This window comes from Oryctolagus cuniculus, chromosome 4, assembly GCF_051225735.1.
Source record: "Oryctolagus cuniculus isolate XC-2025 breed Fujian yellow rabbit chromosome 4, ASM5122573v1, whole genome shotgun sequence".
Taxonomy (NCBI): domain Eukaryota; kingdom Metazoa; phylum Chordata; class Mammalia; order Lagomorpha; family Leporidae; genus Oryctolagus; species Oryctolagus cuniculus.
Genome location: NC_142870.1, coordinates 20153106 through 20180476, shown reverse-complemented (window position 1 = coordinate 20180476; position 27371 = coordinate 20153106). Strand labels below are relative to the sequence as shown.

At 37.5% G+C, this 27371-nt stretch overlaps 1 protein-coding gene across 8 annotated transcripts in view; it reads left to right on the top strand.

Annotated features, from left to right (window-relative positions):
* The window catches only part of GABPA (GA binding protein transcription factor subunit alpha), a 53966-nt gene that overhangs the window by 6387 nt on the left and 20208 nt on the right, over window positions 1-27371 (top strand). For 2 of the 8 annotated variants that reach the window (XM_008267150.5, XM_002716772.6), the window contains exons 2-6: window positions 3139-3241; window positions 5153-5297; window positions 9078-9162; window positions 17015-17260; window positions 24411-24605. In XM_008267150.5, the coding sequence (XP_008265372.1) occupies window positions 3165-3241; window positions 5153-5297; window positions 9078-9162; window positions 17015-17260; window positions 24411-24605 (748 nt within the window). In that variant the 5' untranslated portion in view covers window positions 3139-3164. Of the gene's footprint in view, window positions 1-3108; window positions 3242-5152; window positions 5298-9077; window positions 9163-17014; window positions 17261-24410; window positions 24606-27371 lie in introns of all 8 variants that reach the window. The other 6 variants (XM_008267149.5, XM_008267148.5, XM_089330618.1 and 3 more) reach the window with 3 other exon arrangements.

Sequence of the window (27371 nt, the reverse complement as noted above, 5' to 3'; positions counted from 1 at the left end):
CTGGGACACAAATTGGCACCCATTTGAGATGCTGGCTTTCCAGGTGTAGAAAATTCTACATGTTTACAGGTAGCACCAGTTACGGAATAGGCTTTAGTAGGGAAAGGGAAGACTTACTAATCTAACATTAGCAAGAAAAGAAAACTTAAGGTCCTGCGTTTCATCATTCCAAAGAGAGGCCAGCTGGAATGTAGGCAGTATGTTGGATGTGCACAATCTGTGTCTATTTAAGTGAAAAACTACTCCTGTATTCTTCCATCTTACAGGGCATGTGTGAGAGCAACCCTAATAATGTGAGCAAAATCAGACCATTTTTATATTTGGCCACTAGATTGGGATGCCAGCTGTTAACAGTTGAGTAAGTGGTCAGACAGCCAGCTACCCAGCATTTGGAGGTATTGAGATCTGAGGGGAGTTAGAGTTCTTTCTAAAATGGGGGGGGGGGGGCAACATTCCTAGTGCTACTATAGCAAAATACTGCATGTTTAATGGTATTTAAACACCGCGACTTTATTATCTTACAGTTCTGGATGTTAGAAGTCTGAAATAGGTCTGTAGGCTAAAATCAGGTGTTAATAGAACTGCATTCTTTTCTATCCCTTTATTTTTCTGACTTTTAGAAGCTACCTCTGTTCCTTGGTTGATGGCTGCTTTCCTGCGTCAGAGCCAGTCAGAACTGACCTGTCAAGTCCTCTTATTGAGTTGGTCTGGCTCTCACTTCACGTTCCTTCTTCTGCTTTTAAGGACTATGTTGTGATTTCATTGGGCTCACATAGATAACTCAGGATTTTAAAGTCAGTGGATTAGTAATCTTAATTGTCTCTGCAGTCTTAATTCCCCTTTGCCATATAACTTCCATATTTACAAGTCTGGGTCACTGTTGTACCTGGCACAGAACCCTTCATCCTTTGAGAAGTAGTGACCTGGTGAGGCCCCCTGCCACTTGAAGAGGGTAAAAGAAACCCCAAATCCAAAGAAACACTTTAAATTCCTGTGACCACTTTTGGACAGTTTTGCTCTTTATACTTTCACGAAGATCTAATAGGGGAAGAATGAGAATAGGTATATAAATTCATGGCAGATTATTGGAGAGGAAAAGAGATAAAGGAGAGACAGATTATAGAATTGTGTGTGGTTGATAAGGGTAAACCAACAGACATCTAGGGAGTGACCCACCAGACGGAAGATTCTCACTCCCCCCTCTCCCTTCTCTCCCTCTCTCCCTCTCTCCCTCTCTCCCTCTCTCCCTCTCTCCCTCTCTTTCCCTTACCCTCCCCCTGTCTCTCCCTCTTTCTCCCTTCCTCCCTCCTTCCTCCTCTCCCTCTCTTTCCCTTCCCCTCCCCCTGTCTCTCCCTCCCTCTCCCTCTCCCTGTCCCTCTCTGTAACTCTTTAAAATAAATGAATAAATAAATAAAAGACTGACATGGACCGCAGACAATTTAGCCTTGTTTACCTCTGGTGGGTCTTATGAAAGTGGACTTGAAATAAGATTGTTCTGTGTAGTGTTTGAATTCAGTGCCAAGCACTCAATAATGATTACTGTTAACAGAAATGAATATTTGAATTCATTTATGAAATTTTGTTAGTGGGAGCAGACTCACAAATGTTAGAATACCAAATTTAGGGGAGTGATCCTTCTAAGTCTATGGTGTGTGTTTTTGAGATTAAAAAGCTAGTAAACTTAGAAAACTACTCTGAACATGATGTGAACTCCACTCGTGGAGTCCAAAGATGAAAACATTAACCTGTAGGGAGGTAGCTAGTAACGGGACGTGCGGTTTTTTCAGAAATGACCACAAAGAAATAACTGTATATGGGTATTATACTTACTTTATGCACTATTTACCTTTTTTTTTTTTTTTTTTAAGATTTATTCATTTATTTGAAAGGCAGAATTACAGAGAGAGAAAGAGGTCCTCTATCCATTGGTTCACTCCCCAAATGACTGCATCTGCTGGCTGGGCCTATTTGAAGCCAGGAGCATCTTCTGGATCTCCCACATAGGTGCAGGGGCCCAAGTACTTGGGACATCATCTACTGCTTTCCCAAGCCATAGCGGAGAGTGGGATAGGCAGTAGAGCAGCCAGGACCCGAACTGGCACCCATATGGGATGCTGGTACAGCAGGCTGTGGCTTTACCCACTGTGCCACAGTGCTGGCCCCTATTTACCTTTTCAAAATGTTTTTGTATCTATGGTTATTTAAGCAGTAGGTACTAACTTTACCTGAGATGATGAAAAACTGAACCAGTGGTTTGTTTAAAATAAAACCATGTTGGAAAAAAAAGTCATTCAAAATTTGATGGAGTAATAATGTGTATATCTGTCATTTATTACTTTATTTTGTGGTTTTTGCTTATTGTTATTATACTTGTAATTTTCTAAAATATTTATTTGTTTTTATTTGAAAGATTGAGAGACAGCCAGAGATAAAGCAAGTGAACTTCCATACACTTGTTCACTCCCCAAAGGTCTGCAACATGGAGAGCTGGGCCAGGTCAAAGCCAGGAACCTATAGCTCCATCCAGGTCTCCCACAGGAGTGGCAGGGATCTTACTACTTGAGCAGTTACTGTTGTCTGCCAAGGTGCACATTAACAGGAAGCTAGAATCAAAGTGGAGCCAGGACTTGAACCCAGACACCAGTATGGGATATGTGCATACCAGGTGTCACAATGCTGCAGCAAATGCCCACCCCATAATTGTAATTTGTAACATAAATCTTGTGGTTAATTTGGTATCTCTCTTACCGGCGTATTGCTTTGTAGTAAATTTTAGTAAGGTAGAACTTTTAGATAAGAACTTGTAATTTCTCTCCATGTTAAGCATCAGATTTAAATCTGTTAATGAGACTATGAGTTGCTTTAATAGAGCTAACATAACCTTCATTTAATTTTGAAGTAACTTGCATTAACCTATTAACTGGGTCAAAAAAAAAAAATCCCAGTAAATCTAATAGGATGATGACATCATGTCAGGCTAATAAAAACACCAGTTAAATAAAAACTGATTTATAGATGCCATTTGTGGTTTCTTTTTTATAAGTGAAGGTTACTTTCCCTTCTTTCACTTGGGTTTCTATTTCTTGTGTATCATTTCTGTTTGTACAGATGGTTTTGAAACCTTCAAAATTCTTAGAGGACTGATCTTTTGAAATACTTCAACCATGACTAAGAGAGAAGCAGAAGAGCTGATAGAAATTGAGATTGACGGAACAGAGAAATCAGAGTGTACAGAAGAAAGGTTGGTGTTTCCTAAATTTATCATTTGTTTTTAGATTGTCAGTATACATAATTAAAGTGCGGAATCAGACTTTATCTTTGGGCTTTTTAGTTTAAAAGATTTTATTTAATGATTTGAAAGAGTTAACGGGGGTAGGTGGTCTTCTGTCCACTGGCTTACTTCCCAAATGGCTGCAACTGCTGTAGATGAGCTGATCTGAAACCAGGAGCCAGGAGCTTTTTCTGGGTCTCCCACATGGGTAACAGGGGCCCAAGGACTTAGACCATCTGCTGCTGCTTTCCCAGGCCATCACAGAGAGCTGGATCAGAAGTGGAGCAGCTGGGACTTGAACTGGCACCCATAAGGAATGCCAGCACTGCAGGCAGCAGATTTACCCACTACGCCTCAGCACCAGCCCCAAAAAGGGTTCTTAAGAAGGAATACAGGGGCTGGCGCCATGGCTCACTTGGTTAATCCTCCTCCTGCTGTGCCGGCCTCCCATATGGGCGCCAGGTTCTAGTCCCAGTTGCTCTTCTTCCAGTCCAGCTCTCTGCTGTGGCCTGGGAGGGCAGTGGAGGATGGCTCAAGTGCTTGGGCACCTGCACCCGCATGGGAGACCAGGAGGAAGCTCCTGGCTCCTGGCTTCAGATCTGCATAGCTCCGGCCATGGCGGCCATTTGCGGGGTGAACCAACAGAAGGAAGACCTTTCGCGCGCACGCGCTCTCTCCCTCCCTCCCTCCCTCTCTCTCGCTGTCTCTAACTCTACCTGTCAAATAAAAAAGAAAAAGAAGGAATACAAATCTTACTCTTTTTATGTGGAACTATGTTGATTATAACCAGTAGTATTTAAATTAAATGAAATGGAAAGTATTTTATTTAACTTATGTTTTCATATCTTATCCACTTATACTTATTAAGTTGGTTTTACATTGGGTAGGGAAATTGACAATTAGAGATGGCATACATATTTTTTTTTTTTTAAATATTATTTGAAAGGCAGAGAAAGAGACACACAGATGGGAGATCTCCCAGGTTCACTCCCCAAATGTCTGCAGCAGTTAGGGTTGGACTATACTGAAGCCGTGAGCTGGGAATTCAGTGCAGGTCTCCCACCTGGGTGGCAGAGACCCAAGTACTTGAAGTATCTATCACCTGCTGTCTCCCAGGATGTGGATTAGCTGGAAGCTGGAATAGAGAGCAGAGCCAGAACAGAAACCCAAGCATTCTATGTGGGATGCAAGTATCCCAAGTGAGGCCTTAACTGGAAAAGCACACCTCTGGTATATCTGCTTTGAGGAGACACTGTATTGTCCTTTCTGGCTCTAAAATTGTTCAAAACAACTTATAACTGTAATACAGATGTGAGCATTTCTCTTTGATTATTATATATGCAATATTTATATGTGTAAGCAGATTGAAGCATATTTTCAAGGATGCTTTAAATCTCAAACTAACATTTCACAGTAAAATTCAGTGATCAGTTTGGTGACACTAATTGATGATGAACTTACCACAATATCCATGAAGAAATGAGTTTTCAAACACCAGAAATGTGTTTTTGGTATCGAATATTGTTACTTTATTTTTAACAATTTATTTATTTATTTAAAAGAGTTACAGTGAGAGAGATCTTCCACCCACTGGTTCACTCCCCAAATGGCTGCAATGGCCAGAGCTGTGCCTGGCTGAAGCCAGAAGCCTGAAACTCCAACCAGGTCTCCTGCATGACTGGTAGGGGCCCAACTGAGCCATCTGCTGCTTCTTCCCCAGGCATATTGGTAGTGAGCTGGATAGGAAGTGGAACAGCTGTAACTAGCGTGTCCTACGTCTCTGCTTAACCCACTGCACCACAGTGCCATCTCTGAGGGTATTAGTACTATAATATCCAGGGCAAAAATGTAATTGTTAACCCTATATCCTTTAACATTTAGCATTGTAGAACAAACCTACACCCCAGCTGAATGTGTAAGCCAGGCCATAGACATCAATGAACCAATAGGCAATTTAAAGAAACTGCTAGAACCAAGACTGCAGTGTTCATTGGATGCTCATGAAATTTGTCTGCAAGATATCCAGGTAATTTTTATTTTATTTTGTTTTTCAGTATTTCAATCAGCATACTAATATATTTTTTTAAAGATTTATTTTATTTATTTGAATGCAGAGTTACAGAGACAGAGAGGGGGAGAGACACAAAGAGAAAGGAGATCTTCCATCCACTGGTTCACTTCCCAGATGGCTGCAGTGGCTGGGGCTGAGCCAGGCTGGGGGCTGGGCCAGGCTGAAGCCTAGAACCGGAAGCTTCATCAGGGTCTTCCACATAGAAGCAGGGACCCAAGGACTTGGGCCCTCTTCTGCTGCTTTTCCCTGGCGCATTACTGGGGAGCTAGATTGGAAGTGGAGCAGCCGGGATTTGAACTGGAGCCCATAAGGAATGCTGGCATTGCAGGTAGCCAATGCTGGCCCCTTACAGTAGCATTTTTTGTTAGTCTTTTATCTGTATAGCTATAGCCTTTACCTGTGTAAGTAGATTGACTCGTGTTAACAAAATGTGAGCATATGAAATAAATTCTTTGAGCAAAATTTCCTCCATTTAAAATTATATTTTAAAAGCAATATTAATTTTAAAAGGTTGAACAGCAAATTAAACATTTTGCCTTTTACTTCAGTGTAAAATGGTAAGTTTACATGAATCAGAATTGGGGCTTTTTTTCTTTTTTTTTAAAGGACTTACTTGAAAATCAGAGTTACACAGAAAAAAGGAGACAGAAACAGAGAATTTCCATCCCTTGGCTTACTCCCTAGATGGCCGCAGAGGCCTGGACTGTACCATGTTGAAGCCAGGAGTTTCTTTGAGGTCTTCCACATTGGTGAAAGGGACCCAACTACTTAGACCATCTTCTGCTGCTTTTCCTAGGCTATTAGCAGCGAGCTGGGTTGGAAGTAGAACAGCCATGACATGAACCTGTGCTCATATCGGGTGCCAGTGTTGCATGTCACAGCTTTACCTGCTATGCCACAGTGCCAGCCCCACCTGAATCAGAGGTTAAATATTGAATAGTGGAAGGTAGATTGACCTTAGAAGCCTAGAAATTGTATTTCTAGGCAGCATTCAGCTTGTTTGTCAGTTTCTTTATCTTTAAAATAAATAATTTGACTAAATAATTTTTACATTCATTTCATTTTCTCTGGCAGTGAATTTTGGATAGGAATTAAAATATTAACTGATTTTAGTTGGAATTTTATTTCAATAAGGTTTTATCCATGGTAGTATTATAATAATGTATTGTAGCATATTCATAGTTAACGTTTTATGATACTCTTTGAAGAAGTACTTTGGTATATGAAAGGTAGTGTCCTAAATAGAATTGCTCAAATAGTTTCTCTATGATCTTCCTTAAAGATATGAATAAGTACTAGAATTTTATATTTTTTATACTAATATATATTTTTTCATTTTTCATATTTGGTTTTATTCTTTACTTCTCCATATGCTTTGAGATATACTTAGTATTAGTTTTGCCTTAATTTTTAAAAAATTCACATCATTGTATAATACTACTATTTTAAATAAGATTTATTGTACAGTTAATTCAAATGTAATGAGGTTTGTGTGTTTCAGCTACCGTTTAATCCTATTTTAATCTTTGTTTTTTAATCTATGTCTAGTAATGGTAAAACTAGGATATATAGGTGAGTCTAGAACTGTTAACGATTTTAGTGATTTAAGATTTTTTTCTTAAGAGTGAGATTAGCACAGCCTTTTTGGAAGGCAATCAAGCATTGAATATCTTGATGTTAAAAGTGAAATGTAACAGTTCCACCTCAATGAATTGTTTCCAGAGAAACACTCACCAGGCCGGGCAAAGGTATATGTATGAGGATGTTCATTCATGGTTTTGCAAAAACTGAAAGCAACCCAAACATTCCAAAACCAGGAGATTCAATGAATTCCATACAGTGTAATTCAAAGTAGCCATGAAAAATTACTGAACTAAAGCTGTGTAGGCAGGATATGTTGAGTGAAAAGATACTTGGATAAGTATCTAATTATCTAATTTTTTAAATCAGTCTTTGAAGTCAATATAATTATTTATCCTTTTTGTGTAGATGTAGAAACAGATTTAAAGAGGTTAAATAATTTGCCCAATGTGTAGCTACAAAGGGATTTGAAGCCAAGCCTGTGTGACTCTAAAACTGTTCATTTGTTTGAGGCAGACATTTTAAAGAAGGTTTCTAGTGAGTAACTCAGTGTTACTGGACTTTACCTGATTTTTCTCATTTGTACAGTAAAAGCAGGCTGTACTTAGTTGTCTTTCATAATACATGACCTTTCATAATAACTGACCTGTCCACAATGAAAGTATAGTTTGCAAAGTGCACAATAAATATTAGTTGAATAAATGGAAATATGGTCAAGTACAGTGGCTTGTCAGGATTCAGAGTTAGTCTTGGAGGTAAGGTCACTTTCTTTTTGGTGGCTTTTTTTTTAAGTTATACAAGTTTCATGTATTTCATATATACAGATTTAGGAACATAGTGATAATTTCCCCTACCATCGCTCCCACCCATGCCCCAACTGTTCTTGCATTCTACCCTGTATCCTGAAAATGAACGTGAGGATGACAATGTATGTTGTGTGTGTCAGTGAGTGCTGCCATAGGTTTGGAGTCTGAAAGCTTGCTGCTGTGTTAATGCTTTTACAGTTTCAGATGTATGCTAACTTGAATGCTGATGGAACAACAGTTGAGTTGTACTTTGAAGAATATTTTAGAAAATTAACATTGTGCTTCAGTTTTGTTCTTGTGCTAGGTCTTAACAACTAGCTAGTATATTCAGTACCTTAGTGCTTACTTTCAGAGTTACACATTTCATAGATTCAATTAAATAAAACTAATATCTGTTAAACAAAGAGAAAAATGTTTTGTTGTTAGGAGAATTTTTAGCAAGATGTCAGATAGAGACTGTATATTAAGGAGTGAAACTGCCAAGTTTATCCTTATCTCTACAGGGTTACACGGTTTGTCTTCTTCCTCTTCAGTTAGATGAATAATCACTTATGTTATGGGTTTACATATGACATTCTTAATATTAGAAAATGTGTTTGATACCATGTATCAGTTGAATTCTTGAGAATTAGAGTGAGGAAGCTTGTACCTTCAGCTACATGATGGACAGACATACACAGGTATTATTAAGGCAATTATAATAGAATCCTGCTTGCAAGGTAACAGAAAGTATCTAGAAGTTAGAATTATTACTATTTTTTTTAATCATCAGCTTATCACTGTGTGAAATACATTTCACCTTGAGGAGAAAAAAGGGGAAAAACACTACTATGAAGTAATATAGAATTATGACAAGATATTCATAAGTCAGTAAAATAGTAAGGTCATAAATCCTTCAGTTTTAATAACTTGGTGATCAGAGATGTGGCATTTATTACAAGGGAAATATGACGGTACTGTGTTAATAGATTCAGAGGAATGGTCACTACTAATTAACTACTTATTCATAGCAGGTACTACATTATATTCAGCTTTAAATGCATTTATAGAATAAGTAATTGCCTTTAGCATTATTTAAGATCCTAAACTAGACTCCAGAGCTAGGGAAAACTGCTACATAAAATTAATATGATGGTTTATATTATCCTTAATGACTCCATCAGTGGTTGAAATATTTTCAGTTTTCACAAATAGTTACATAATATGGCAAATTGTGTAATTAAATATGTTCTTATAATTCAGTTGCTGTGTTAAGTATTTTAAGTCCTATTTGGTTATGCCCATTTAAACCAGAAACAGGTGCCTTCGTCTAATGATTGAGCATCTTCTTCATTTTATCCATGTTTAGCTGGATCCAGAACGAAGTTTATTTGACCAAGGAGTAAAGACAGATGGAACTGTACAGCTTAGTGTACAGGTAATTTCTTACCAAGGTAAGTTTAGCTCATGACTTTCTGATATATTAACTCAAATTTTATGTTTTAGATAGTTGTCTAAATGATAGTGCGGTGTTATAGCCATACGCTCATGCTCTTGGTTTAGTTGTATCTTTCGCATAATATAGCACCGTTCCACCTAATTTAATCCTTAAGGGGGATGTATTATACTAAAGCAAAGAGCGGAATCACAAAGAGGCCTGGAAGGTTCTAGCTCACTTCCTAAAAATGTCTCAGTCACATTGGACTGCCAAGGAAGCTGCAGCCCTACTCCGTATGGAAAATACTACAAATGGAAGCAGCTACTGTGGCTGTCAGTTTAGAACCATCCTGCCCTTTCAGCGATCTACACTAGTCAGCATTTGGATGCCATGTGCCTCCTTGTCCTTTTAACTCATTTCCAAAGAAGGTTTACACTGATGAATATAGAGCCTAATTCAGCCTGGAATTATGCCTACAATTGTCTCTACAGTTTAGCACTGAGAGAAGAATGTGAGAAACATGGGAAGTGACCTAGTCAGCCATAGCCATCACAGAATTTTACTAATCATGTATAAGTACACACATTACAAAATTGGGAAACCATTTGTGGTAGGCTGAAATTTAGTTTTTAAAAATATTGTTTGTTGGGATATCTGACATGAGTTTTAGAATAATTTCGTTTCTGAACATATTTGCCCACAATTTTTTGTTTCATAATATATCAAATTGAGAAATTAATATTCAGACAGTTCTGTTATTATAGAAATTCTGTTGAATTGTCTTTATTATCAATAGTGACCTGTTAAATTCTGTAGATACATTATGCATTCTTTTTTTTGGGAGGGGTATATTTTGTGTTTTAATAAGCCAAAGTTTTCTTCAGACTCTGAAATTGGTAGTTATGTACTTCTAATCCTTAATCCCCATAGGATTAACTGTTGAAGAAATTCACTGTTTTTGTCTTTATAAGCCTAGTGACCTCTTTTTTTTTTTTTTTTTTTTTTCAAATTTTATTTGAGTTATACAAGTTTCATACATTTGATATATACAGATTTGGAATGTAGTGACACTTCCACCACCCTCACTTCTGCCTATGCTCTGACCCTGCCTTGGCCTCCCTCTCACTCTTACTTTTCATAAGGATCTATTTTCAGTAATACTTAATGATCATATAGTTTACTCTACTCTACTTAAAAAAAAGAGTTCAGCTAATAGTATGAAGAGAAAAAGGAAAAAAAAAAAGACCACTTTTCCTCAGTGGAAGAGAAAAAGACTATAAACAATTATTGAATCTCGAAATGTCTATTTCACTGCAATGCATTACTTTTCAGGTACTCTATTAGTTACCTTAGATCAGGGATGACGTATGATATCTTTTTGGGACTGGCTTATTTCACTAAGTATAATGGTTTCCAGTTGCATCCATTTTGTGGCAAAAGATAGGATTTCTTTTTCTTTTTCTTTTTTTTTTTTTTTTTTTTTACAGCTGAGTAATACTCCACAGTGTTTATACATCATAATTTCTTTATCCAGTCAACAGTTGATGGACATATCTTAGCTGTTGTGAATTGAGCTGCAGTGAACATGGGGGTACAGATAACTCTTTCATATACTGATTACTTTTTGTTTGGGTAAATTCCCAGGAGTGGGATGGCTGAATCCCATAGTAGGTCTGTATTCAGATTTCTGAGGTATCTCCATATTGTCTTCCACAATAGCTGTACCAGTTTACATTCCCACCAACAGTGGATGAGGGTACCTTTTTCCACACATCCTCACCAGTACTTGTCATTTATGGATTTCTGTATAAGAGCCATTCTAACTGGAGTGAGATGAAATCTCATTGAGGTTTTGATTTGCATTTCCTCTACAGCTAGTGATCCTGAGCATGTTCTCAAGTGTCTTTTGGCCGTTTGAATTTCCTCTCTTGAAAAATGCCAGTTCGAGTCCTGTGCCCATTTCTTAACTGGATTGTTTTGTTGTTGATTTTCTTGAGCTCTTTATAGATTCTGGATGTTAAGCCTGTATCAGTTGCATAGTTTGCAAATATTCTCTCCCATTCTGTCGCTTTCCTCTTCATGTTGCTGAGTGTTTCTTTTGCAGTGCAGAAGCTTCTCAGCTTGATGTAATCCCACTTGTCAATTTTGGTTTTGATTGCCTGTGCTTCTGGGATCTTTTCCAAGAAGTCTTGTCCTATTCCAAAATATAGCAGAGTTTCCCCAGTGTGAACTAATAATTTGATGGTATCATTTGTAGATTTGGGTCTTTGATCAGTTTTGAGTGGATTTATGTATAAGGTGTAAGGTAGGGGTCTAATTTCATACTAATGCATGTGGAGATCTAGTTTCTTCAGCACCATTTGTTAAAGAGACTCTTTGTTCCAGGGATTGATTTTAGCTTCTTTGTCAAAGATAAGTTGCTTGTAGATGCATATATTGATTTCTGGAGTTTCTGTTACTGGTCTATAAGTCTGTTTTTGTGCCAATACCAAGCTGTTTTATTACAACTGCCCTGTAACATGGCTTGAAATCAGGTATTGTTAAGCCTGCAGCTTTGTTTTTGTCATATAAGATTGTTTTAGCTCTTTAGGGTCTCTTGTGTTTCCATATGAATTTTAGCATCTTCTTTTTCCTAGATCTACAAGAATTTTATTGGTATTTTGATTGGGATCACCTTGAATCTGTAAATTGCTTTTGGTAGTATGGACATTGATGATGTTGATTATTTGAATCCATGGACATGGAAGATTTTTCCGTTTTTTAATATCTTCTATTTATTTATTTTTCATCATAGAGGTCTTTGACATTTTGGTTAAATGCATTACAAGGTATTTGATTCTTTTTGGAGCTATTGTGAATGTGATTGATCGTAAAAGCTCCTTCTCAGCCATGACATTATTTGTTTTACACAAAGGCTCTTGATTTTTCCCTGTTGATTTTTAAATCCTTACACTTTACCAATCTGTGTTTTGAGTTCCAGTAGTCTGTCAGTGGAGTCTTTTGGATCCCCATGTATAGGATCTTACCATATAAAATAGGGATAGTTTGATTTCCTCTTTTCCAATTTGTATCTCATTCCTTTTTCTTGCCTAATGGCTCTGGCTAAAACTTTTTTTTCTTAAGATTTATTTGTTTATTTGAAAGAGTTACACAGAGAGAGAGAGAGAGAGGTCTTCCATCCGATGATGATTCACTCCCTAGTTGGCTTCAACAGCTGGAGCTACACCAATTAGAGCTGGGAGCTTCTTCCCGGTCTCCTACGCGGATGCAGGGGCCCAAGGACTTGAGCCATCTTCTACTGCTTTCTCAGGCCAAAACAGAGAGCTGGATCGGAAATGGAGCAGCCAGGACTTGAACCGGTGCCCATAAGGGATTGCCGGCACTGCAGGTGGTGGCTTTACCTGCTATGACACAGTGCCGGCCCCTCTGGCTAAAACTTACAGTACTATATTAAGTAGCAATGGTGAGAGTGGGCATACATATCTGGTTCTGTATCCTGGGGCAATGCTTCTAGCTTTTCCCCAGTCAATAGGATGCTTGCTATGGTTTTGTCATAGATTGCCTTGATTGTGTTGAGGAATGTTCTTCTGTACCCAGTTTGCTTAAAGTTTTCATCATGAAAGGATGTTGTATTTTGTCAAATGGTTTTTCTGCATCTATTGAGAGAACTGTGGTTTTTGTTCTTCAGTTTGTTAGTATGATATATCACATTGATTTGCAAATGTTGAACCATCCCACATATGAGGGATAAATCCCACTTGGTTCAGGTGAATGATGTGTTGTTGAATTCAATTAACTAATGTTTTGTTGAGGATTTTTGTGTCTATGTTAATCAGGAATATTGGTCTGTAGTTCTCTTTGTCTGTTGCATCTTTTCCTGGCTTAGAAATTAAGATGATGCATGCTTCACAGGAGTTTGGGAGGATTCCCTCCCTTTAGTTGTTTGGAATAGCTTGAGGAGAACTGGAATTAATTCTTCTCTAAATGTCTGGGTAGAACTTAGCAGTGAAGTCGTCCGGTCCTGGACTTTTCCTTGTTGGGAGGGTCTTTGTTACTAATTTAATCCATGTCTTGGTTATTGGTCTGTTGAGGTTTTCTGTCTTCATGACTCAATTTTGGTAGATTGTATATGTCTAGGAATCTATTTCCTCTAGATTTCCCAATTAGTTTGCATACAAATTTTAGTAATTTTTAGTAGTAATTTTGTGGTAATTCTTGATGATTCTTTTTATTTCTGTGGTATCTGTTGTTACATTTCCTTTTTCATCTCTGATTTTATTGATTGGGATCTTCTCTTTTTTTTTTTTTTCCGGTTGTGCCAGTATTGTATCATTTTTGTTTGTTTTTTCAAAAAGAAAGTTTCTCATTTCAGTGATATTTTGGGTTTTATTTTGTTGTTTCAATTTTGTTTATTTTCTAATTTTAATTATTTCTTTCCTCCTACTAATTTTGGGTTTGGTTGTTTTTTTAGGTCCTTGAGATGCATTGATAGCTCATTTATTTGGTGGCATTCCAATTTCTTTATGTAGGCACTGATTCCTATAAACTTACCTCTTAACACTGCTTTTGCTCTATCATAAGTTTTGATATGATGTATTGTCTTCATTTGTTTCCAGAAATTTTTTGATGTATCTTTTGATTTCTTCTATGACCCACTGGTCATTCAGGACCATGTTGTTCAGTCTCTTGTGTGTTTGCGTAACTAGAGATTCTTGAGCTATTGATTCCAGCTTTATCCCGTTTTGGTCAGTGATGATACATGGTATGATTTTGATTTTTTTGAATTTGCTGAAACTTGCTTTATAGCCTAGTGTGTGGTCTACCCTAGAGAAAGTTCCATGCACCGATGAGAAGAATGTGTATTCTGCCACTGTGGGGTGAAAAGTTCTGTAGATACTGCTTAGGTCCCTTTGCTTTATAGTGTCAATTAACTCAGTTGTTTCCTTGCTGATTTTCTGTTTGGTTGATCCCTCTATTACTGAAAGTGGGGTATTTACATTACTATTGTGTTTGAGTCTGTGTTTCCCTTCAGATGCATCAACATTTTTTTTTAAGAATTATTTTATTTATTTGAAAGACAAAGGAGTTATAGAGAGAAGTAGAGCCAGAGAGAGAGAGAGGTCTTCCATTCTGCTGGTTGACTCCCCAAATGACTGCATTGGCCAGAGCTGAGCTGAGCTGAAGCCAGGAGCTTCTTCCAGGTCTCTTACACCGATGCAGTGGCCCAAGGAGTTGGGCCATCTTCTGCTGCCCTCCCAGGCCATAGCAGAGAGCTGGATCAGAAGTGGAGCAGCTGGGATGCCGGCGCTGCAAGCTGGGGCTTTAACCCACTGCGCCACAGCACCGGCCCCTCTATTAACATGTCTTTTAAACAGTCAGGTACCATGTAGTTGGTTGCTTATGTATTTATTATAGTTACATCCTCCATTGAATTGATTGCTGAATCATTACATAATGCCCTTAGTATGTAATTAGAGGATTAGGCACTAGACATCAGGAAAATGCAAATTAGAACCACAGGGAGAGAATTATCTCACCCCTGTCTGAATGGCTGTTATCTGAAAGAACAAATGCTGGTGATGATGTGGAGAAAGGGAAATTGTTGGTGGAAATATCAGTTAGTATACCTACTGTGGGAAACAGTGTGGACATTTCTTTAATAACTAGAAACAAACTAGTCATATCATCCACCAGTCCCATTACTGGGTATATACCCAAAAAGCATGAACACACTGTTAGAAATACCTGCACCATCATGTTTATAGCTGCGCTATTCACAATAAACAAAGTGTGGAGTCAACCAAAGTGTCCATGATCAGATGAATGGATACAGAAAATGTAGTATATGTGTGTGTATGTAATGGAATATTATTCGATTATAAAAAATGAAATTCTATCATTTGCATCACAGTGGTTGCAAATTATGTTGAGTGAAATAAGCCAGACACAGAAAGACACATACTATGTGTTTTTCCTTATATGTGGGAGCTAAAATTAAGAAACAAAAAAAGAAATGCCTGTGTATGTCAGTTTTGCTGCAAATAACAGTGTTTTGTCAAGCTTTGTTTTAAGTCATTGTCAAACAGATTATTAAGAATTATATGGCTAGCGCCGCGGCTCACTAGGCTAATCCTCTACCTAGCAGCGCCGGCACACCGGTTCTAGTCCCGGTCGGGGCACCAGATTCTGTCCCGGTTGCCCCTCTTCCAGGCCAGCTCTCTGCTGTGGCCCAGGAAGGCAGTGGAGGATGGCCCAAGTGCTTGGGCCCTGCACCCCATGGGAGACCAGGAGAAGCACCTGGCTCCTGCCTTCGGATCAGCGAGGTGCACTGGCCACAGCGCGCCAGCCGTGGCGGCCATTGGAGGGTGAACCAAGGGCAAAAGGAAGACCTTTCTCTCTGTCTCTCTCTCTCACTATCCACTCTGCCTGTCAAAAAAAAAAAAAGAATAATACACTGTAGTAGTTTTAATCATGTGACTATTAAAATTTACTATATATTTGTGAAATAGACATCTTTCTGTTTGAAAAAAAATTAAGTACATAACACCAAACAGGAAAAACAGTAATAGGATTAGGGAATATATCTTAATAAAGCTTTTTTTTTTAAATTCTGATTATTTTTTTCAGTTGTACTTGAAAAAGCAGCTTCCCCTTATGCCCTCTAATGAATGGTTGTGTGTCCATTTTCTTGTAATACTAATTTTCACAGGAGACTGAAATTGAATTTTACTTTCTGCTTCAGATGTACTTGATTAAATTTTGACATAGACTGTTATATTTAATAAGCAAACAATAGCTATTCAGCAGTATTATAGTTTTTTAGAGCTATCAGTTTAACATAAGTATCATAAAGGGCTGGTTATTCTGCTTTGAATAGATAATCATAGTATATCTTACAGACAATTGTATAGATATGACTAAATACTTGTTTTATGGCATAATTTCTTAATTATAATTTCTGAAACATAGGTTTAAATGTTTTCATCCTGCATCAAGCATTGAGGAGTCTCTGTATTGATAAATCATTTGCCTCATTTTAATTTTTTTTATTTCCATAGGAATTATAGTTTTTAACACCTTCATACAATGGCTTGAATAGCCTCAGGATTTGATGTGACTTTAATAAACTCGGCATCATTCTTAACACAGTTCGTCCTATAAAAAGAGCAGAAATTAGTAATTAATTAATTTTTATTTGCCTAGAAAGTTATTATTTTTTTCTTAGTATTTTATTTGAAAGGCCAAGTTAGAGTAAGTGAGCTCTTCCAACTACAGCTTCACTCTCCAAATGGTCACAATGGCCAGGGCTGGACCAGGTTGAAGCCAGGAGCCAGGAACACCATCTGGATATCTTCTGTTGCTTTCTCAGGCACTGTAGCAAGAAGCCAAATCAGAGGTGGAGCAGATGGTACTTAAACCAGCTCTCATAGGAGAAGCTGGTTTTGCGAGGGGCAGCTTACCCCACTGTACCACAATGCCATCCCCAGATTTTCTTTTTCAAATCCTGAGAATGGCTCACTACTTAGTTGGATTTCCCCTAATCTGTTTTATTTCCAACTCCATGTTTAGTACTTTTTATTTTAATATTTTTAAAATTTTATTCTGGTAAGAACTAGTACCATTTTTCCTAATTTTTCCTAATTAATGACCATAGTACAGGTATCAAAATCAGAAAATTAATATTGATGCAATTCTTTTATTACAGAATCAATTATATTTACAATTATATTAATTATTAATAGTGATGTTAACTTCTATGGAACCATTACTAAAAACATTTAAAATCATATCTTTAGAGAACACATACTTTTTAAAAAATCTTCTGTGATTCAATTTAGATTCATAACTTTTGCTTTTAATTTGTTAAGGAATCGAGCCCAAACTGAACATCCTTGAGATTGTTAAAACTGCGGAAACCGTTGAAGTGGTCATTGATCCAGATGCCCATCATGCTGAAGCAGAAGCACACCTTGTTGAGGAAGCTCAAGTGATAACCCTTGATGGCACAAAACATATCACGACCATTTCAGATGAAACCTCAGAGCAAGTGACAAGATGGGCTGCTGCACTGGAAGGTTACAGGAAAGAACAAGAACGCCTTGGGATACCCTATGGTAATAAAATCCACAATTATCTGTCAGAATAAGAATTAAGGTTGACACTAAAGTTAGTAAGTTATAATCTATTTTAAATGTAGAATTTTTATGAAGAATGCTGATTTTCCATTTCTCATTTTTAATTGAAATACACGTTTAAGTACACATGATGGACAGATACCACCCTAAGTGTTAAGAATGTATTAAAAAATTACTGCCCTTAGGGTGTGCACAGTGTAGAAGAGAGAAGATTAATAAAAAAAATAATTACCCTAAAGGTACCGTGTTTTTACTCTGTCAGTAACTCGTGTCAAAGCAACATGCTAATAGAATATCAAAGGCGGCATGGTGGTCTGGGAGAAAATTGAGGAAAAGTTTATTATAAATAAGGAACTATTGGGCAGGGAGGATATTCTTGACAGGAAGTATATTTGAGTAGTGAGACAATTTAGTGCATATGGAGTTACTCTGTAGCATTATAGAAATGATGTTTTTGATTGATGAAATGATAAAGGTGTTGCAGTGGTATATGGCATTTGTTGGAGCAGATAGAGACTGAGTAAAGAAAGCAGGATGTAATTAATTTATACAGTGGAGCTAATGTCTAGGTTAGACTAATTGTTTTGGGAGTGGAAAGTAAGAGGTAGATGAAAACAGTGATAGTACTGAGCAGATTGACAGATTGTATGAAGGTAGAGAAAGTAGATTAAAATATTGCTCTAACTTCACAAGCTTGGGTGACTAAGACAATACAATAATCTTGATAAAAATTGGTTGCCTTTCTTTACTTGTACAGTGAACACTATCATATGCCAGCACTGTGTTAAATACTGGGTTTATTGTGATATAAAAGAAACGACAACTTGCCTTAAAAGCCTTATTGAAAAAGCGGAGAAGTCTGATATGCCACAGACTTTTATATGCAAGTTGTTGTTAGCACTTGATTTTGAAGTCAAAGTAGTTTCAGGTGCATGAGATTTGCACAAAGTTGTTGTATGGCACTTATATACATTAAATTTGTATTTGAAGCCATGAAGGTATGGGTAGCCTCTGATCGAGAGAAACAGAAAAGAACAACACAGTGTTAAACACTGGTTCCTAAGCCCTTTAAATTAGAGTTGGGGAAAAGAAAAAGGAGACAAGAAGTAGCTGTAGAGGTAGAGTGAAAAAAAAGCAACTATCTTAGTGACTCTAAAATTAAAGGAGAGGCTTTTGTTTTTGTTTTTTCAATTGAGACACAGAAACAAGGATCTAATAGAGAGCTTCCATCTGATGAATCGCTCCTAAATGCTGGTCCTGAGCCAGGGTGGAAGCCAAGATCCAGAAACTCAATCCAGGTCTCCTACATGGGTGACATGAACCCAATTACTTGAGCCATCACCACTGCCTCCCAACATCTTAATTGTCAGGAAGCTGCAGTCAGGATCCAGAGCTGGGATTCTCCGTTGTGGGATGTGAGTGTCTTAATCACTAGGCTAGCCAGCGTCTCCCAAGGAAAAGTGTTCTATGGTCAAGACGCTCAGACCCTGCTGAGAAAGTCAGGTAACGACCAAGTACTACTTGCTTTGGCATCCAGAGGGGTCATTGCTAGATTTAAACAAAACAAATTATAGAATTTGAGAGACAAAAGTAAATTACATGAAATAGACATTTAAGAAAGAGGAGAAGTTGAATCTAAACTTTTTGGGGAGGCAGGTGGAGAAAAGTGCTAGGGAGCACATGTATAATGTTTACAGTTATTGGTGGCCTGAGTTTATTTGTAGATGGACCGATAACTGTTTATTGAGTTGTTAATTTGAGGCATATTAGCAGAGAGTTGGGTTGGAAGTGGAGCAGCCAGGATTCGAACTAGCGCCAGTATAGGATGCTGGCATTGCAGAGGGTGGCTTGACCTGCTGCATCATAGTACCAACCCCCTATTTTTATTTTTTTTCCAGTTTTTTGAATGATTATTTTAGAAAGACACAAACTCATATTTTGTCCCTTAGAATTATCAGATACTAACATTTAAAAACATATTCTTGCAAAAAAGAAAGTTGCAGATACAGTTGACTTATATCTTCCAAGCTATCCACTTCCATAGCTGTCCCCTGAGGTTCATGGGTAAGCTTTATCATATATTGTATATAACAGCTATTTAGAAGGTCATAGAAAATGCATATTATAAAAAAAGTATACATTTCAGTTTTTTTGCACCAAATTTAATTTTATAAGGTAACTGCATGTCCCTTGGTTTAAAGAATAAAAGTCTTAGGAAAAACAGTAGTGTTTTTAGCCTCAGTTTTGTCCTCCAGGTGAAACAACTTTTTTTTTTGTAACTTTTAACCATTACTGACTTCCTGTTATAATAGATGAGGTTTAACTCTTCTGTCCCCTGCAGAATCAAATAAAACTTTGTTTTCCCTTATTTTGTAATATTATGTGATTTTAAACCATTAGTCATTATGTGCCTTATAAGTATGTATGTTATAACTTAATGTACGACCATAGTTAATATCTGTATAACTTTTAGTTTTCCTAAAGTTCAAAGTTGACATTTTTTAAACTTACATAGGTTTCTATAAATGCCAAGACTTAACTTTTTCTCATTTCCATTTATCTGTTTTGTGCCTGTCATTGTTTTTCATAAATTTTTAATTATATTTAAATTGAACCTTCTAGATCTGCTGTGGAGCTGTGATCCTATCCTTTACTTCTCTGTAGTGCTAGGTCACCTATTTTCCTACATTTCATATTTTTGTTTTTCCTACTTTTATTCTTTTATTTACTCATTTTCTTATTTTCTCTTATAGGTTCTCTAGAAAGGATACCTAAGAAGTAGATGTTTTTTGAGCTGTATACATCTTAAAATGTCTTCTCTCTTGATAGTGTTTGGATATAGAATATTCAGTGGGAAAATCATTTTTCCTCAAAATTTTGATGACCTTATTACATTGTAAGATGTTTGGGGCATTTTAACTCTGTTCCTTTGTATATCCTGTCTTACTTCTTTTTGGAGGCTTTTGTACTCGGTTCATTTCTGATCTTTATATTGGTTTAAAGTGAGTTCTTTTCATTCATTGTATAGTTACGGCTTATAGAGTTTCATTCTGTTCCCACACTGTCCACTGCAATAGCCAGTAGTCACATGTGAGCCCTTGAAATATGCCTGTTCAGGATTGAGATGTGCTGTAAGTGTAGACTACCCAATGCAAAAGAGGAAAGTAAAAAAATCTTTTTTTTGGTATTGATTACATGTTGAAGTAACATTTGGATATATAAAGTTAAAATTCATTATTAAAATGAATTTCATCTTTATTAATGTAGTTATTAGGAAATTTTAAATTACAGAGTAATTACAGTTTAAAAAATTTTTTAAAAGATTTATTTATTTATTTGAAAACAGAGTTGGAGAGATTGAGATCTCCTATCCCCTGGTTCACTCCCAAATGGCTGCAATGGCTGGCGCTAGGCTAGGCCTAAACCAGGAGACTGGAACTGCAGCTGGATCTCCCTTTTGGTTGGCAAAGGCACAAACACTTGGGCCATCCTGCTGCTGCTTTCTCATGCACATTAGCAGGGAGCTGAATCAGAAGTGGAGCACCCAGGACTCAAATCACAGCTCATGTAGGATGCCGGTGTTGCCAGCAGTGGCTTCACCGGCTGTACCACAATGCCAGCCCTTACGTTATTTTTATTTTTATAGTTTTAAATTTTATTCAAAAGGCAGAGGGAGACAGATGGATAGAAGTCTCCCATCTACTTCTTTACTCACCAAATAGCCACAATAGATGGGCCAGGCTGAAGCCAGGAACTGGGAACTCAGCCCCTGTCTCTCACATGGATGGCAGTGACCCCTCTACCTGAATCATCACCTGTTGTCTCCCAGGGTGTGCATTAGCAGGAAGCTGGAATCAGGAGTGGAGGCACTCTCATGAGGTGCAGGTGTCCTAGATAGCACCTTACCCTCTAGACCCAAACTCCTGCCTCATGCTCTGTATTTCTTTCAGGTAGATATACTAGACAGTGGTAGCCTTCCACTCTGGAAGTTTTTGTTGCATTATTATTTTGATAAATACTTTCCGTATTTCTGTAATTTTTTTGATATTCTTGTTGAATATCTCGGGTTGATCCTCTGTGTTTTTCCTTTTCATCTTTTTGCTATTTGTACTACTTTTTGCCAGATTTTATTGTCTGTATATTACAACTTTGATTTACATAGACAAGTTTTTTATTTTTGTTTCTTCTTTTCTAGAGCATTTGGATCCTATATTTTAGATATGTTTTCTATTACCTCTTGAGTATATTGATTATGGTAATTTTTTTAACTCAAAAAATCCTGTTACCGCATATGTGTTTCCTCTTGATTCTGTTTTTCTGTTTTTTGTTTAATGCTTTGCCTTTGGTCTCTCTAAAATATCTTGATTATTTTCTATCCACATTTAAGAATGAATATCAGAGTGGGTGTTGTAGCAGTGGCTAAGCCACCACTTGGGATACCTGCACCCCTTATCGGATCCCACCTGCTTCTGATTGGGCTTCCTGCTAATGCACACCCTGGAAAGCAGCTGGTGATGGCTTAAGTATTTGGACCACTGCCACCCATTCAGAAGACCTGGATAGAGAGTCCTTGGTTTTGGTCTGGCCCAGCCCTGGCTGTGGGCATTTGGGGAATGAACCAATAGATAGAAGATCTTATGTGTATAATCTCTCTCTGCCTTTCCTTTTTTTTTTTTTTTTTTTTAAGATTCATTTATTTATTTGAAAGTCAGAGTTACACAGAGAGGGAAGGAGAGTCAGAGAGAGAGAGGTCGGTCTTCCATCTGCTGGTTCACTCCCCAGATGGCCACAATAGCCAGAGCTGTGCTGATCCATATCTAGGAGCCAGGAGCTTCTTCTGGGTCTCCCATGCAGCTGTAGGGGCCCAAGGAGTTAGGCCATGTTCTACTGCTTTCCCAGGCCATAGCAGAGAGCTGGATCGGAAGTGGAGCAACCAGGACTCAAACCGGCCCCCCTGTGGGATGCTGGCACTACAGGTGGCAGCTTTACCCCCTGTGCCACAGTGCCAGCCCCTCTCTCTGCCATTCAACAAATTTTTTTGCATAATAGATTTCCTTAAAAATTAATTTTAGAGCTAATGAGTTCTGAAAGATTTGTTGACTGTACACCAGTAAAATGGAGTATTGGCTTTTTCATGAAATGATTTTCGGATGTCTTAGTTTGTTAGATTTTTGGTTGGTGTCTTCAGCTTCTCTAGACAATTGGCCAAAGCACCCTCAGGAGTAGAAGACTGGGGTTAACCATTTGGAATTGATAGGTCTTGAAAAGGAAGTGAGGCAGAGAAGAGATAAGGTGTCACTCTTCAGTTTGTAGACTTTTACCATTGGAAGCTGTTCTAATATCCACTTCATGTCTCCCATCTGAAATGTTCTGGTATTTAAGGGTATGGATCCTCCCATTCAGCAGACCCCTGAGAATGAAGGGGAGAGGCTGTAGAGATTCTAACCATGCCCTCTACTTGAAATGAGTCCCCTACGTTTTAGATTTATGCCCCTCATACTACCTAGAACCACCACATTATAAGCCATTAAAACAGGTTCTGTAGGCAGAAATTCTCTCTCCTTAGTAGATATTTTAAGTCAGTTTCCCTTTCTCTGCTAAATTGGTTTTCACTTTGCTTATTGTCTTTAAAAAATTAGTTGAAATCTCCCATCTGTGACTCTCATTTTGTACTCCTGTTGCTATGATTTTACATCTTTTTGAAATTCCTTTACCCTTCATTTTATTAGAGTCTTAGGGAAAGTAGGTACAACATAGCTATTTAGGTACATAAAATACAAATTTCTGATACTATTTGAGAAAGCAAATCAGCTATATTTCCCCTAGTCGTTCTTGATCTTGAAAGATTTTTGTTCATGAGCATTCATGGACTTTTAAAAGGAGGTGTGGTTCCGGATAGCATTTCTAAATTAACAGAACCCCATCTTCTGTTGTTTTCCTATTTCCTTATTCCAGTTTTATCTAAGCCTTTCTTTTAGCTTCCTTGGTGTTCATGTACTAATTTTTGTTTTCTGTTCCTGCCCATTTCCAAGTGATCCTTGGCTAAGTTTGAAAGCTCTAAGTGCTATGCTGCTCCAGTTCTTTAGACCTTACCCTGGACCCTTGTACTCACCTGTTAGAGAGTTGTGCAAAACTACTTGACTTTTTAAATGTTGCTTTCAGTTTGGCCTGTTGTGTTTTCAGTGAATATTTCTTGGCTGTGTTCAGGTTTTCTTGTGTTCAGGTTCTGAATGGCTATGTGGTCCCTTTGCTTTGTCTTGCACAGAGCTGAGACTGTTGAGGTCTTGTGGCTACTGCTGCTTTGTCTTTTTCACCTGTTCTTATTTTAGGGACCATGGGTATGTCTTGTCACATGGTTTTATTGTAAATGGCCATGGGGTTTTGGTTTTCTCTAGTTGATTTTTCGTTTTTATGTGTGCATTCAAAGTAATTACCAAAAGGAAAAAACAAAAATCAAGCCTTGCCATTGTCTTCCTAGAATCCTGCTTCCTTAACTTCTTTGAGAAAAATTTACATTTTCTGTGGCTGTCTAATCTATATTCTTATACTTGATTCATTTTCATAGTAAGTTGACTCTTGTTGATTTTTTTCCATTTACTAGTGACTATTATTCACTTATTGATTATGTAACCTATGCTATTTAAATAGATCATCTTAAAGCACGAATACCAGTATCAAATTTAACTCAGCCAATACTTATTAGGAAAAGGGAGAAAAGACTACAACTGTTGTTCTTGAGAGTAAGGCTAGCTTCTTAGAATCCCCTTAATAATTATTTTCAATGCACCAAATCAGATACTGCTGCAAAATATATCAAACTTGGATAATTTACTCCATTCTCTCCAGGACAATCAGTATATTTTTTTCTTCCATTTGATTAACTAGAGAACAAGTCTTTATTTTGTTTTTCTTGATAAAAGAAGACTCAGTGACACCAATGGAAATTTAGATTGAAAAGAGTTGAAGAAAATATATAGAATATTTTTTTTTTACTTTATATAATGCATTTACTTAGAGAAAATCTGCATGGGTTTTATCTATGTGTGCATGTATGTATATTGACAAGTTAATGTAAATTCATGTAATATCTAAGATGGAACTAGGCTAAAGATAATATTTTTCTTTCTAGATCCTATACAGTGGTCCACAGACCAAGTCCTGCATTGGGTGGTTTGGGTAATGAAGGAATTCAGCATGACTGATATAGACCTCACCACACTCAACATTTCAGGAAGAGAATTATGTAGTCTCAACCAAGAAGATTTTTTTCAGCGGGTCCCTCGGGGAGAGATTCTTTGGAGTCATCTGGAGCTTCTTCGAAAATGTATAAAATTGGAGTTATTATCTATTTATATTGTACCTTAAGCTTGATTTTATTTTTATAAATGGTTTGTTTATTGATAGCAGTAGTAAGCACATAATTATGCAGTTTTTTAACTGTAAGGCAGTACTGAGAACTCTTTATTATTCTTTTTTTTTTTCCCCAAGATTTACTTATGTGTTTATTCAGAAGGCAGTGACAGAGGAGAAGAGAGCGAGAGATATCTTCATCTGATGGTCCACTCCCCAAATGCCTGCAACAGCCCAGGCTGGGCCAGGAGCCAGGAAGTCCACCCTGGTCTCTCACAAGAGTGGCAGGGACCTAAGTACTGGGGCAATCTTTCACTGCTTTCCCAGGAGCATAGCAGGAAGCTGGAACAGAAATGGAGCAGCCGGGACTCAAACTGGCACTCCAAAGTGGGATGCCGTCATTGTAAGCAGTGATTAAACCTACTGCGCAGGAATTCCAGCCCCACATTATATCACGCACTCCCTATAATAATGCCGTGGGTGATTTTTTTTATATTTTAGATAGCAAAGTGAGGCTTTGCTACAAGGTCACAGAGCTGGGATTTGCAGAGCCAGGATTTAACCCGTCTAACATTAGAATCCCAAATTCTAAAATTTGATGCTATGCCCTAGACTTAGTCCTCTACATATATTATTCTAGTCAGTTCTGCTCATCTTCTAGAAATTCAAAATCGCTTGTTCACAAGTGCTTTCTTCCCCATTATTTAGTGTTTGTAAACTACTTTAATATTAACTGAATAGGGTCTTAAGGAAAGTGTAAGTATATGACTCACTGTTGTGAATTGGAGACACTGGTTATTAGTATTTCCAGTTAGAACCCCAGAATGTTCCACAGACATTATTATTAGGTAACTGTGTATAGAAATTAGAAACTGCTTGGCTGTCCAACAAAAAGCTCAAATAAATTTAAATGATGTTATTTGAATTTTAATCCAAGTTACATTCAGTGACCATCTAGACACAGCTAGATGTTAAGGCATCTGAGCAGCAACCCATCCCGACATTGCTTTGTATATCAGAAATGCTAGGCAGATCCATGCATTTTTTAGATTGCATAAATAAGAAAGACATTGACAGTGCTTTTGTATTAGTTATGGGTGAAAATGTAACCCCTTGCATTTTGTTCTACCATATGCCCAATCAAGGAAATGTTTCCTAGTAAATGGGATTTTCCACAGTGATTTAATCCCTAGTGTTTTCATCTGAGGTAGTTTCTCTGCTGTTGACTAAGAAATGAGCTGTGGAGAGAGGCTTTCTTCGTTGTGTATATATGTATGGATTTTTGTGTGTTTTTTAAAAGTTTCCATGACACTAAGAGACTTCATTGATTGCATTTGCCTGGTTTATTTCTAGTTTCAATTCTTAGTAGATAAGTTCACTGTCTCAGTTGAAGGTTGTCCTCAGTTTTTTAGGTTTTATCCTCTGCAGACCTTTTCAGATGAAAAAAGTAAATCATAGATTTTTTTCGGGTTTTTGTCACGTGAGTTATCTTTACCGAAACTTTTTCTTAGAGTTATTCTCAAGAACACAAGGATAGTGCTATGACAATGGTCTTTCCTAAATTCATGTTTTCCCAGTGTCTCCTAGGTCAGTTTTTTGTTGGGGTATCTCTTTCAGGTTCTCCTAGTGCTTTTCAAACCTAGACTTTTCCTATATGGAAGCAAAAGAGTCTTGTATATCTTTCCATTTCTGTGCAGTATAATGGACTTTCCTCTGAAAGGCTCTGCTCTGGAATCATTGGTTTGTTTTCAAAAACAGCCAAGCCTCCATGGCCTAGATAATTGTTTCATGGAATTCTTTGCTTGTCCAACCGTTGTTCTTCTCTCTGCCCTCACAGAGAAATCCCATTTGGTTTTAGAATCTAATGTTCAGTTTGGAATTTGGGGGATATGCAGAATGGAGCATAAATCTGTTTGCCATAGACTCTATGTGAAGAAGTCTCATTTCTCACAACAGAGTCTTTTGAGCAGTCTGATTATGTAGCCCTTCTTGTAGAGAGAAATCTGCAGCATATATCTGAAAACTGTTGTTTTCTGGGATAGGAAATTTTTGTTGCTAATAAATTGTTATTTATTAACACTACATGTTGTCTGCATCCAGTGATTCCTCAAGAGTGTTAAAGAGACTGAGCTCCCTTCAGATGTTTGTGTCAGATCACCTATCTGAGCCACCACCTTCCTGCCCCTTAAGTTGAAACTTTATCTGAGTTCTATATGTGGGATGGATAATTAGGAAATATTCCATACTACTAGTTGTCTGACGTACCTTTGATGTGTCTGTCTTCTGTCATCAAAGGGATGGGTTCTGGTTTTCTGAGGGGTTTCTTTAGGGAAATGAATTGCTTCCTACCTTTAGAGTCTTAATTTTTCTTCATAAAATGGCTACATAACCCCCAGAGCTTTGTCTCTTAGGACTCAGCTTCTTTTGTGTGTGGCCAAGATTTGGAGGCTTAGTACAGAGTATGATAATCACAGTGCCTACACAGATATGTGCTAAGCTTTCAAAGCTTCTCTCTTGCTGTATTCTTGATGGTTCCCAGGAAGAAGATAAAAATGCAGTCCAAGAATTAGGACTTGGATGCTGAGTTTACAGGTTGCTTACTCCTGTTCAGTATGATGGGTTACTTTCTCTCTGTCCCTTTTGGGACTGAGGTATTCCATTCATTTAGTCACATATTGAATGATTTCAATTTCAGTAGCACTTTGCCTCTTGAGGTTTTTTAAATTAAATTCTAAGGAAG